The sequence below is a fragment of the Electrona antarctica genome (assembly GCF_951216825.1).
Source record: "Electrona antarctica genome assembly, contig: scaffold_26, whole genome shotgun sequence".
Classification (NCBI taxonomy): Eukaryota; Metazoa; Chordata; class Actinopteri; order Myctophiformes; family Myctophidae; genus Electrona; species Electrona antarctica.
In genome coordinates this window covers 2,001,145-2,015,307 of record NW_027636995.1, presented here as the reverse complement: position 1 = coordinate 2,015,307, position 14,163 = coordinate 2,001,145, and the positions used below count along the sequence as shown (strand labels likewise).

General features: G+C 42.3%; 1 protein-coding gene across 1 annotated transcript in view; it reads right to left on the bottom strand.

The window, feature by feature from the left end:
• Positions 1–14,163, bottom strand: part of LOC306919562 (NACHT, LRR and PYD domains-containing protein 3-like) — a gene marked incomplete at both ends in the record, with an annotated part of 37,062 nt that overhangs the window by 14,240 nt on the left and 8,659 nt on the right. Inside the window, one exon of the mRNA XM_079532324.1 lies at positions 84–285. Within this exon, the coding sequence (XP_079388450.1) occupies positions 84–285 (202 nt within the window). The remainder of the gene's footprint in view (positions 1–83; positions 286–14,163) is intronic.

Here is a 14,163-nt window from a genome sequence, read left to right as displayed (position 1 = left end):
ACTTTAACACTTTCTTACTGATCTCCACCATGTTAAAGGTATAAATAAAGATTCATGTTAAAGGTATAAATAGTCATTCTTACTCATCATCAGGAGGTCAGCCATTTCGTCCATCTTCAGACTCCTCAGGAGGATCAGTGTGATCTTCAGAGCTCCCTCTGTGAAGCTTCTCCTCTCCCCCTCCTCCTCCTGACTCTCTAAGCATTCTGGGTAATTTGTTGTCAGAACCTTCCGGAACCTCTTCATCTCTTTCTTCACAAGTGTTACGAGTTTCTGTTCAAGCAGCTGAAACACATAATAATGAATACAGTTTAAACTCAACAATATTGGATTGATTGATTGATTGATTGATTGATTGATTGATTGATTGATTGATTGATTGGGGCAGACCAAGGACCAGATGGGTTGATTATATCGCTTCAGGATCCTCCAGTATGAAGTGAATAATGTTGGCCTGGGAAAAGGAAGTATGGAGCTCTCTGCTGGAACCGTTACCCCCACAACCCGAGTCTGGATAAGCGGATGAGGAAGGATGGATGGATGGATGGATGGATGGATGGATGGATGGATGGATGGTTGGTGGATGTTTTCCCAAGGCTCCATCCTATGTGGAAGTCAAAGCAGTCCAGCCTAAGAACAAAGGTCAGACTGTACAACAGCAACGTAGAATCAGTGCTGCTGTACGGCTTGGAATGCTGGCGAGTGACAGAACTGGACATGAAAAAGTTCAATGGCTTCCACAATGGAGGCCTCCGTAAGACCTGCAGCATCTTCTGGCCTGAGAAGACCTCAAATAAAGAGCTGCACAGGATGAGCAGGTGCTCCAGTGTCGGAAATCAAACGCTGCCGTCTACGAGGCCTGGGTCATGTTCTTCGAATGGCCAAGAGTGGAATCCCAAAGGTTGTTGCACTGAGATGGACCCCAGTAGGGGAAAGAAGTCAAGGTCGACCCAAAACCACCTGAGCTAAACCAGATGAAGCTGACATGGGGCGAGGCACAACATGCAGCACAAGACAGGTCCCGATGGATGCAGATTGTCGAAGCCTTATGTCCCACTTGGGACCAAGAGGATTAAGTCTAAGTCTAAAGTAAGTCTCAAACAGAACGCCAAGAGCAGTGTGTAAAATGTTAAAAAGTGTATAACATTTACAGTTAATTCATCTCATGAACTATGAGAAGTGTTCCTCATTGTAAAACCCACTTCATAAGACTGGCTCAGAGAACAATGGAAACTCATTGTAAAACCCACTTCATAAGACTGACTCAGAGAACAATGGAAACTCATTGTAAAACCCTCTTCATAAGACTGGCTCAGAGAACAATGGAAACTCATTGTAAAACCCTCTTCATAAGACTGGCTCAGAGAACAATGGAAACTCATCGTAAGTTAAAAAGACCCCACTTCACTTGAGGAAATGTCAACTCACCTACTGGCTGCACACCTGAATATAGTTTTCTTAGATAGATACACTGTTAGGTAATTAAGTTTACGTAGGATTCATGATGACTATTGTTATGTTTTGACGTATTACCATGTTTTATTTTTTCTTGTACTGTAAATCGCTCTGGATTAAGAGCGTCTGATAAATGCCTAAATTGTAAATTACAATCCACCTGGCCCAAATAGAACCATAAGGGCTGTGTCCACCAAGATGTTTATTTCACTGAGCTTAGCATTATGTTTGTACAATGTCAGCACAGTGTTTTAATGGTTAACAATGGGAGTATATCGTTTTTTGGAAGCACTTCTTTGGACAAAGTGCTGTTATGTGTGTTTGACATTTTTATCTGGGCACCCTGCAGTCCAAAGATTAAATATTTCTGGAAGTGATTTTAGCAGAGCACCTTCTCAACTGGATAAAATGCTTTGGTTGACACAAGGCCTACTTGTCTCTATTGTGATCAACTCATTATGTATTCATTTTATGTGCAGATGAAGTAAAGCTGTTGTTGTACATTGACGTACCTTAAATATGGAGTCCAGATCTGTTTGATGTTCCTGAGCTGACTGACCACTGGAACCCTGCTGCTGGTCACTGTGGAGGACACACACACACACACACACACACACACACGCACACGCACACGCACACGCACACGCACACGCACACACACACACACACACGCACACGCACAATGTTTAAACAACTTATATGTATACTACTAGAATTTCGCGGGCCTTCGGCCCGCTCATCCCAGAGTTGCGTTGCCCCGCGTTGCGATACAGAAGTCCACAGATACAGAAGTCCATAGTGACACGCGTTTTATGCAGCTGTTTTGTGTTGCAGCGCGTGCGCGCGCGCGCGTGTAGTGTTGTTGTTCTTATGCATATATGCGCCTCGGTTCGTCCCGTTTGTTCCACGCAATTTGCGTGTTTGCATTATTTTAAGTGTGTAGGCATACCATATTCTGAATGAGCAAAAAGAGGACACATGCGCGCGTGCATGTGGATGTGGACATGCGCGTGCACGGCGTGCATGTGCATGTGTCGTGCGTGGGCGGTTCTGTTAAATTCAGTTGTCAAAATAATCTATAGCCTAACATTAAATTGATCAAATATGCTCTATATTAGTTATGTATGTATTGAAAGCAGTGGCTCTCAAAGGTGTGATCCAGGGACCCTCATGGTTCCTTGAGGGGGGACCCATTATAGGTATGTAACTCTGAGAGTGTACAAATGGAACCAAGTGGACCCTACAGGTCTGTAACTGTGAGAGTGTACAAATGGAACCAAATGGACTGTTTTATAACTTTTAACTCTGATACTGTACAAATGGAATCAAATGGGACTGTTATGGGTCCATTTGGTTTTACTGTCAGAGTTATGGGGGTCCTTGAAATTAAAAAGGTTGAGAACCTGTATGCAATGGCTTATGTCATGTAAAAAGAGAGACCAGGCTATTCTCCAAACCATCATATGTTATGCTTTGCTAGGTTGTACAAAATAATATTGGGTCAGTATAATTTGCAGGAGTCACCGCGCGCACAGCTGCCTTGTCTGTGTTGACATGACATGGGCTTGCAGGACAGAACTTTTATTTGTGACAGACACATAGTTGCTTTGCAGACAATACAATCTGCTTGTCATTGGTCAGTCACAAAGCTAAGAAAACAATGTGAGAGAAAAGGTAAGGACTGGAAAGCTCTGTCTTTGTCTATCTCTCTTCCTACGTGAAGACGTGTGTGCTCTGTCTCTCTCTCGCTCTCTTCTCTCTCCTCCCGCTCTGGGGTGTGTGTGTGTGTGGGGGGGGGGGGGGGATTAGTTGCGCTGCCTTCGACAGTGCTATACTTCTCCAGCAGCGGTGCAGAACCGAGAGAGTGACACATTCTTGTGGATGTAAACGGCGCAACTTGTAGCTGTAAAGAAGTTCGGATTGTGTAGTCGCAGCGGTGCTACAAAGTGAATGTTACAACTCGCACGGTGATATTGTAAGTGTCAAATGCGAGTACGTAGTCGCACTGTCGAGCCCTGTGTAGTGTAGTGCCATTGTCGCGGCATCGCGAGGCGATCCGAGATCCCCCCCCGCGCACGCACGCACGCACGCACACACACACTGTACGTAGCTGTTTGTTGTTGCAGCGCGCGCGTGTGCGTGTAGTGTTGCTGTTGGTATCCATATATGCGGCTGAGTTTGTCCCGCTTGTACCACGCCATGTGTCGACGCGGTGGTGTTAGCATGATGGTAACTGTCCAAGTTAGAATCAGAGTGTGCGCTGTGTAGTTCTTCTTCTTCTACTTGGTTTTGGTATGTGTGTGTGTGGGTCACGTGGGGGGCTTTGAGCAAATGGGAGAGGGAATGTAGTGTTGCCAGGTCCGCGTATTGTAAGCGAGTGGTAGTGTGTGTAAGTAGCGTGTTGAATGGCATTTTTTCTGTGCTTGTTTTCATAGACGTGGCAACAAATTAGGCGGGGGTGTCGGTGCTTGTGGCGTGTTTGTGTTTATTATTGATATTGATGTTGTTTGTGAGTGTGGACGGGAGGCGGTTTTAGTGGCAGTGCAATGACAGTTTTAACGCGGGTGTTGTTGAGTGTGGGCGTGCGGCGCGACATGAGGAGATAGCCGCGGATCGACGCGGAGGGTAAGGCTGTGTCGTGTTAGTGTGTTGTTGCAGTGTGTGTTGCAGCGTGTTGCAGCGTGTCAGTGACGTAGTAGCTGGTGACTTTCTTTTCGTGGTTTGGGCACACCTTTTGGGCACACCTTTTCAAATGTATAATAGATAATCCACTGAATATCTGTTTTGTTTTTTGTGTCGTCCAAAAATGAGTCTCTGACAAATGTTAATGTACGAGAGAAAGAGTGTAGCAAATAAATACAGTTTGGGGTTTTAAACAGTCAGAGAACCAGTGTAGCAGGGGAACTAAATACAGTTTGGGGTTTTAAACAGTCAGACAACCAGTGTAGCAGGGGAACTAAATACAGTTTGGGGTTTAAACAGTCAGAGAACCAGTGTAGCAAGGGAACTAAATACAGTTTGGGGTTTAAACAGTCAGAGAACCAGTGTAGCAGGGGAACTAAATACAGTTTGGGTTTTTAAACAGTCAGGAATGGAGCGGTCACTAAAAGGCCTTGTCACGACCATGGTGGTCATTGTATGTGGTGTCCTTGTAACCGTTGACCATAAAAACATAATGATTCTGTATTATCATGTTTGGTTCAGGAGGTACGATGCAGTAAATCATTGATGAAGGAAAGGAACATGGCTGCCATCGCTCTGTGTTTTTCATGTTCAAACTGACTTTATATTGATTTCAGGACAAAGTGAATGACTCATAGATGTATCACTCATCCTGTGGATTACACAACAGACCCTCTTATAGACAGCTAGCCTTGCAGAGTCACGTTATAAATACATGTTGTAAATATATATAAATACATGTTGTAAATATATATAAATACATGTTGTAAATATATATAAATACATGTTGTAAATATATATAAATACATGTTGTAGTGCCCAAAGTCCTGTACTAAAGACCCTCTTATAGACGGCTAGCCTTTCAGAGTCACGTAAAATAAATGTCAACAATGACTATGAAAAAATACAAGACACAAAAGCCCAAACAGCAAATTCACATGGGCAGCTATATTGAACATTCACCTCATTTCACAAGATGGATTTCATACGTACTTTGATCAAATAAAATTTTAGAGTTAGATATTAAACTTTATGATTCTATGAGCTGTTTAATCATGTTCCGTATCAAAGTCTAACAACATCAGGTTGCTTTCAGGCCAATGCAACATGACAACAGAGACAGTAGAGCAGGGGTTCTCAACCCGTGGGCCGTGACCCCTCAGGGGGCCGCCAAATTATTTTGGGGGGTCCCCAAAAAAAACTGAATGGCTGGAAAATGGAAATGAAGAGTTTACATAGTACACATAGTACATGCATACACCTTCCCTAATGATTATATCTGGTTTCAGTATTTATATTGGGGGTCGGGAGGCGGCGGGGCGTGGGTCCCCGGCCAAAAACGTTGAGAACCCCTGCAGTAGAGGTCAGGAGGTTTCAGGCCACTTTGCACCACTTTACGCTCTTACTGTGAACTACTCAACTGAGTGCTTGTGTAACACCCAGGATTCGAACTCTGGTCCCCTGCGTGAAGGTCCAACATCTTAACCACTAGACCAAAGGGATATCCATATGGACCAGGGGAGATATTAGACTGTTGAGGCCATCAGGCAGAGGCTCTGAGCCACTCTGCTACACTATAGCGCCACCATCAGGCTGTGAGCCACTCTGCTACACTATAGCGCCACCATCAGGCTCTGAGCCACTCTGCTACACTATAGCGCCACCATCAGGCTGTGAGCCACTCTGCTACACTATAGCGCCACCATCAGGCTCTGAGCCACTCTGCTACACTATAGCGCCACCATCAGGCAGAGGCTCTGAGCCACTCTGCTACACTATAGCACCACCATCAGGCTCTGAGCCACTCTGCTACACTATAGCGCCACCATCAGGCTAAGGCTCTGAGCCACTCTGCTACACTATAGCGCCACCATCAGGCAGAGGCTCTGAGCCACTCTGCTACACTATAGCGCCACCATCAGGCTCTGAGCCACTCTGCTACACTATAGCGCCACCATCAGGCTGAGGCTCTGAGCCACTCTGCTACACTATAGCACCACCATCAAGCTGAGGCTCTGAGCCACTCTGCTACACTATAGCGCCACCATCAGGCAGAGGCTCTGAGCCACTCTGCTACACTATAGCGCCACCATCAGGCTGTGAGCCACTCTGCTACACTATAGCACCACCATCAGGCAGAAGCTCTGAGCCACTCTGCTACACTATAGTGCCACCATCAGGCTGTGAGCCACTCTGCTACACTATAGCGCCACCATCAGGCTCTGAGCCACTCTGCTACACTATAGCGCCACCATCAGGCTGTGAGCCACTCTGCTACACTATAGCGCCACCATCAGGCTCTGAGCCACTCTGCTACACTATAGCGCCACCATCAGGCTAAGGCTCTGAGCCACTCTGCTACACTATAGCGCCACCATCAGGCAGAGGCTCTGAGCCACTCTGCTACACTATAGCGCCACCATCAGGCTCTGAGCCACTCTGCTACACTATAGCGCCACCATCAGGCAGAGGCTCTGAGCCACTCTGCTACACTATAGCGCCACCATCAGGCTGAGGCTCTGAGCCACTCTGCTACACTATAGCGCCACCATCAGGCAGAGGCTCTGAGCCACTCTGCTACACTATAGCGCCACCATCAGGCTGTGAGACACTCTGCTACACTATAGCGCCACCATCAGGCAGAGGCTCTGAGCCTCTCTGCTACACTATAGCGCCACCATCAGGCTCTGAGCCGCTCTGCTACACTATAGCGCCACCATCAGGCAGAGGCTCTGAGCCTCTCTGCTACACTATAGCGCCACCATCAGGCTCTGAGCCACTCTGCTACACTATAGCGCCACCATCAGGCAGAGGCTCTGAACCACTCTGCTACACTATAGCAGCACCATCAGGCTGTGAGCCACTCTGCTACACTATAGCACCACCATCAGGCTCTGAGCCTCTCTGCTACACTATAGCGCCACCATCAGGCAGAGTCTGTGAGCCACTCTGCTACACTATAGCGCCACCATCAGGCTCTGAGCCGCTCTGCTACACTATAGCGCCACCATCAGGCAGAGGCTCTGAGCCTCTCTGCTACACTATAGCGCCACCATCAGGCTCTGAGCCGCTCTGCTACACTATAGCGCCACCATCAGGCTGTGAGCCACTCTGCTACACTATAGCGCCACCATCAGGCTGTGAGCCACTCTGCTACACTATAGCGCCACCATCAGGCAGAGGCTCTGAACCACTCTGCTACACTATAGCACCACCATCAGGCTGTGAGCCACTCTGCTACACTATAGCGCCACCATCAGTCTGTGAGCCACTCTGCTACACTATAGCGCCACCATCAGGCTGTGAGCCACTCTGCTACACTATAGCGCCACCATCAGGCTGAGAGCCACTCTGCTACACTATAGCGCCACCATCAGGCTCTGAGCCATTGGTCCACCTGTTCAACACAGGTTTTAATTTGTCACCTTGGGTTGGTCCACCTGTTCAACACAGGTGTCCATGTGTCACCTTGGGTTGGTTAACCTGTTCAACACAGGTGTCCATGTGTCACCTTGGGTTGCACAGGTGAAGAAAATATTGCACTGTGGAAATGTCTGTCTTAGAAAAGTGAACTTAATAGTATGACATCATGTGACATCTATGTTGAATACAAACAAGAGTTCAAACTAGAAAAATACCTTCTATGTGAAAACCGTAAGTATAGACAGGCTATTTGTAACTTTAGGCTAAAACAACTGAAGTATCTTGACTAAACAGAAAGACTGCTTTTCTCTCCCTATAGCTCATAGACAAACTTGAATCAAATACTTAGGCAAAAGTACTCAGAATAAAGTCAACAGCAGACAGGCAAATTAATGAGGGTTTCCGAGTCCAGTTTATTGCAAAGAGTAGCCTATACAAGTCACAGCCATGGGGCCGGAGCCCCATGCAATGCATACATCCGTCAGCCTGACCGGCTTCAGGACACTGACACAGATAGATAGTTCCGACAGTTTATAAAGGAGTCGAATACACATTTGAAACAGACAGTCATTGACACCCAAACCTTAATGATCCCAGGTCACTAGGTGTGGTCAAAGTAAGCACAGCAGGAGCCCCTGGCCGCCTAGTCATCATCAACAAGAGATCAATAGCTATTTTCATAGCATGCAAGCTGTGAACTGGTGCCTAAATGTCTGCCCTGTTGGTCCTGTTGGTGAGGCCTCCTAGTATTATTCAGGCCTACACATTTAGATGTGAAACAATTTAGTCTGTCTAGTTTAACATGATTTAGGCTATATTAATGAAATGTGGTTCCACCAGATACGACACAACACAATAATTCCAAAGGTCATTGTTAGATATAAAGGACTGGAAATAGTCAGAGGACTTGTAACGTATGTAATGAAGCCAGAATTGGAGATGAGTATTATGTTTCGTTGGAATGTAAGAATACTAGCATTATGAATTTACTAGAGATGAGTATCATGTTTCGTTGGAATGTAAGAATACTAGCATTATGAATTTACTAGAGATGAGTATCATGTTTCGTTGGAATGTAAGAATACTAGCATTATGAATTTACAAAGTTTAAAGTTGAACCACCCCCTTTATCTAGAAAACTAGAAAACTGTGTTGCCATGTATCTACAAAGTGGGTGCTTTTCTGAGAAATGTTCTTCCACTGTTCAAATAGTGAAAGCCTTTTGATATGTCTGTATGTAATATTGTATATTGTGGTGTATACTTTTTATTGTATACTATTTATGAATCTGTGCTCCATACCATGTGATCATGGTCGTGAGTTTTAAAAAAAATGATGATGATGATGTACCGACCGTTGAAAATAATAAAGTGCTTCTTAAAATGTGAGTTAGATATTAAACTTTATGATTCTATGAGCCGTGTAAACATGTTCCGTATCAAAGTCTAACATCAGGTTGTTTTCAGGCCAATCAATCAACATGATGACAGAGACAGTAGAGTTTACTGGTTGTAAATCTGTCTGTAAATGCCCAGCAAGCACGACCTGGACGAATTAGTGACGTCTGTGACTGGGGTCAGATCAAGTCAAACCAAGACTAGTCAGATCTGGCCCAGAATATCACCTGATTTCAACCAACACAAAATCTGCCCACTAAGACGGACGTCCCTGGATGAATCAGAGAGAGTCCGATCAAGGCCAGATCAACTTAAGTCATATCATAACTAGTCAGATCTGGCCCAGATCATCCCCATATGGGCTGTGATCTGGCCTAGTCCTGAACGCCACTGGAGTCACCGGAGGACGTCATCATAACGTCATCATGACATAATTTGGCTTGCTGGGGTGCGTGCATCTGTACGTGTGAGTGTTCATTGGAACCGACTGATCAACTAAATATAGAGCTATGATCAGCATAGTGGTCACTGGTCAGCATTCTAGTTTAAAAGATGCAGTTTGACAGGATAGTATTAACATCCTTGACAATGATTTGCATAGAACAGAAGAGCCTATAGCAAGTCTAAAGATATTCCTACTGACCAACATCACTGTCTAGTGTCTACTTCACTAGTTATTAAAGATATTACAGACCAACATCACTGTCTAGTGTCTACTCCACTAGTTATTAAAGATATTCCTACTGACCAACATCACTGTCAAGTGTCTACTCCACTAGTTATTAAAGATATTACAGACCAACATCACTGTTTAGTGTCTACTCCACTAGTTATTAAAGATATTACAGACCAACACCACTGTCTAGTGTCTACTCCACTAGTTATTAAAGATATTACAGACCAACATCACTGTTTAGTGTCTACTCCACTAGTTATTAAAGATATTACAGACCAACATCACTGTCTAGTGTCTACTCCACTAGTTATTAAAAATATTACAGACCAACATCACTGTTTAGTGTCTACTTCACTAGTTATTCAAGATATTACAGACCAACATCACTGTTTAGTGTCTACTCCACTAGTTATTCAAGATATTACAGACCAACATCACTGTTTAGTGTCTACTCCACTAGTTATTAAAGATATTCCTACAGACAAACATCACTGTCTAGTGTCTACTCCACTAGTTATTAAAGATATTCCTACAGACCAACATCACTGTTTAGTGTCTACTTCAATAGTTATTAAAGATATTACAGACCAACATCACTGTTTAGTGTCTACTCCACTAGTTATTAAAGATATTACAGACCAACATCACTGTCTAGTGTCTACTCCACTAGTTATTAAAGATATTACAGACCAACATCACTGTTTAGTGTCTACTCCACTAGTTATTAAAGATATTACAGACCAACATCACTGTTTAGTGTCTACTCCACTAGTTATTAAAGATATTACAGACCAACATCACTGTCTAGTGTCTACTCCACTAGTTATTAAAGATATTCCTACTGACCAACATCACTGTCAAGTGTCTACTCCACTAGTTATTAAAGATATTACAGACCAACATCACTGTTTAGTGTCTACTCCACTAGTTATTAAAGATATTACAGACCAACACCACTGTCTAGTGTCTACTCCACTAGTTATTAAAGATATTACAGACCAACATCACTGTTTAGTGTCTACTCCACTAGTTATTAAAGATATTACAGACCAACATCACTGTCTAGTGTCTACTCCACTAGTTATTAAAAATATTACAGACCAACATCACTGTTTAGTGTCTACTTCACTAGTTATTCAAGATATTACAGACCAACATCACTGTTTAGTGTCTACTCCACTAGTTATTCAAGATATTACAGACCAACATCACTGTTTAGTGTCTACTCCACTAGTTATTAAAGATATTCCTACAGACAAACATCACTGTCTAGTGTCTACTCCACTAGTTATTAAAGATATTCCTACAGACCAACATCACTGTTTAGTGTCTACTTCAATAGTTATTAAAGATATTACAGACCAACATCACTGTTTAGTGTCTACTCCACTAGTTATTAAAGATATTACAGACCAACATCACTGTCTAGTGTCTACTCCACTAGTTATTAAAGATATTACAGACCAACATCACTGTTTAGTGTCTACTCCACTAGTTATTAAAGATATTACAGACCAACATCACTGTTTAGTGTCTACTCCACTAGTTATTAAAGATATTACAGACCAACATCACTGTCTAGTGTCTACTCCACTAGTTATTAAAGATATTACAGACCAACATCACTGTCTAGTGTCTACTTCACTAGTTATTAAAGATATTCCTGCAGACCAACATCACTGTCTAGTGTCTACTCCACTAGTTATTAAAGATATTCCTACAGACCAACATCACTGTCTAGTGTCTACTTCACTAGTTATTAAAGATATTACAGACCAACATCACTGTCTAGTGTCTACTCCACTAGTTATTAAAGATATTCCTACAGACCAACATCACTGTCTAGTGTCTACTCCACTAGTTATTAAAGATATTACAGACCAACATCACTGTCTAGTGTCTACTTCACTAGTTATTAAAGATATTCCTGCAGACCAACATCACTGTCTAGTGTCTACTCCACTAGTTATTAAAGATATTACAGACCAACATCACTGTCTAGTGTCTACTCCACTAGTTATTAAAGATATTCCTACAGACCAACATCACTGTCTAGTGTCTACTTCACTAGTTATTAAAGATATTACAGACCAACATCACTGTCTAGTGTCTACTTCACTAGTTATTAAAGATATTCCTACAGACCAACATCACTGTCTAGTGTCTACTCCACTAGTTATTAAAGATATTACAGACCAACATCACTGTCTAGTGTCTACTTCACTAGTTATTAAAGATATTACAGACCAACATCACTGTCTAGTGTCTACTCCACTAGTTATTAAAGATATTACAGACCAACATCACTGTCTAGTGTCTACTTCACTAGTTATTAAAGATATTACAGACCAACATCACTGTCTAGTGTCTACTCCACTAGTTATTAAAGATATTACAGACCAACATCACTGTTTAGTGTCTACTTCACTAGTTATTCAAGATATTACAGACCAACATCACTGTTTAATGTCTACTCCACTAGTTATTCAAGATATTACAGACCAACATCACTGTTTAGTGTCTACTCCACTAGTTATTAAAGATATTCCTACAGACAAACATCACTGTCTAGTGTCTACTCCACTAGTTATTAAAGATATTCCTACAGACCAACATCACTGTTTAGTGTCTACTTCAATAGTTATTAAAGATATTACAGACCAACATCACTGTTTAGTGTCTACTCCACTAGTTATTAAAGATATTACAGACCAACATCACTGTCTAGTGTCTACTCCACTAGTTATTAAAGATATTACAGACCAACATCACTGTTTAGTGTCTACTCCACTAGTTATTAAAGATATTACAGACCAACATCACTGTTTAGTGTCTACTCCACTAGTTATTAAAGATATTACAGACCAACATCACTGTCTAGTGTCTACTCCACTAGTTATTAAAGATATTACAGACCAACATCACTGTCTAGTGTCTACTTCACTAGTTATTAAAGATATTCCTGCAGACCAACATCACTGTCTAGTGTCTACTCCACTAGTTATTAAAGATATTCCTACAGACCAACATCACTGTCTAGTGTCTACTTCACTAGTTATTAAAGATATTACAGACCAACATCACTGTCTAGTGTCTACTCCACTAGTTATTAAAGATATTCCTACAGACCAACATCACTGTCTAGTGTCTACTCCACTAGTTATTAAAGATATTACAGACCAACATCACTGTCTAGTGTCTACTTCACTAGTTATTAAAGATATTCCTGCAGACCAACATCACTGTCTAGTGTCTACTCCACTAGTTATTAAAGATATTACAGACCAACATCACTGTCTAGTGTCTACTCCACTAGTTATTAAAGATATTCCTACAGACCAACATCACTGTCTAGTGTCTACTTCACTAGTTATTAAAGATATTACAGACCAACATCACTGTCTAGTGTCTACTTCACTAGTTATTAAAGATATTCCTACAGACCAACATCACTGTCTAGTGTCTACTCCACTAGTTATTAAAGATATTACAGACCAACATCACTGTCTAGTGTCTACTTCACTAGTTATTAAAGATATTACAGACCAACATCACTGTCTAGTGTCTACTTCACTAGTTATTAAAGATATTCCTACAGACCAACATCACTGTCTAGTGTCTACTTCACTAGTTATTAAAGATATTCCTACAGACCAACATCACTGTCTAGTGTCTACTTCACTAGTTATTAAAGATATTCCTACAGACCAACATCACTGTCTAGTGTCTACTCCACTAGTTGTTAAAGATATTCCTACAGACCAACATCACTGTATAGTGTCTACTTCACTAGTTATTAAAGATATTCCTACAGACCAACATCACTGTCTAGTGTCTACTTCACTAGTTATTAAAGATATTCCTACAGACAAACATCACTGTCTAGTGTCTACTCCACTAGTTATTAAAGATATTCCTACAGACCAACATCACTGTCTATTTCATTCTGGCAACACTAGTTATAGTCAAGAGGATATTAATAAAATCTGGGAATACATTTCTTACCAAGAATTTTCATTTTTCCCCTGTTTGTAAAGGTGTCTAATAACATATCCCACATTGGTTTCTATTCAGCCACCCTAGGGGAATTGTTGACAGCTGCTGAAAGTTGGGGTTATGGCCAAACTAGGGGTCAAATTAAGGGTTTTTTATGGTTCTGAACCCATTCCAAGCATTAGTTGTTTGTGCAAAACTAATGCTTAGAATGTGTTCAGAATCATGAAAACCCCCTAGTTTGACATGTCACATCACATGCTACTTAAAGTATAATGACATTTAGAACATTTTGCCTTATAATGGTTGTTGATGGTACCCCAACTTTCAGCAGCTGTCAACAATTCCCCTAGGGTGGTTGAATATAAACCAATGTGGGATATGTTAGTAGACACCTGTACAAACACATTGGCGGGGGGGGGGGGGGGGGGGGGGGGACAGTCTAAATACTGTAGGTAAAACATGATTTGGCCTGTTATTTGATGTCTATGTGTGAACGTGCCTGGAAAGTGATTCTTACAATGTGAGTTAGATATA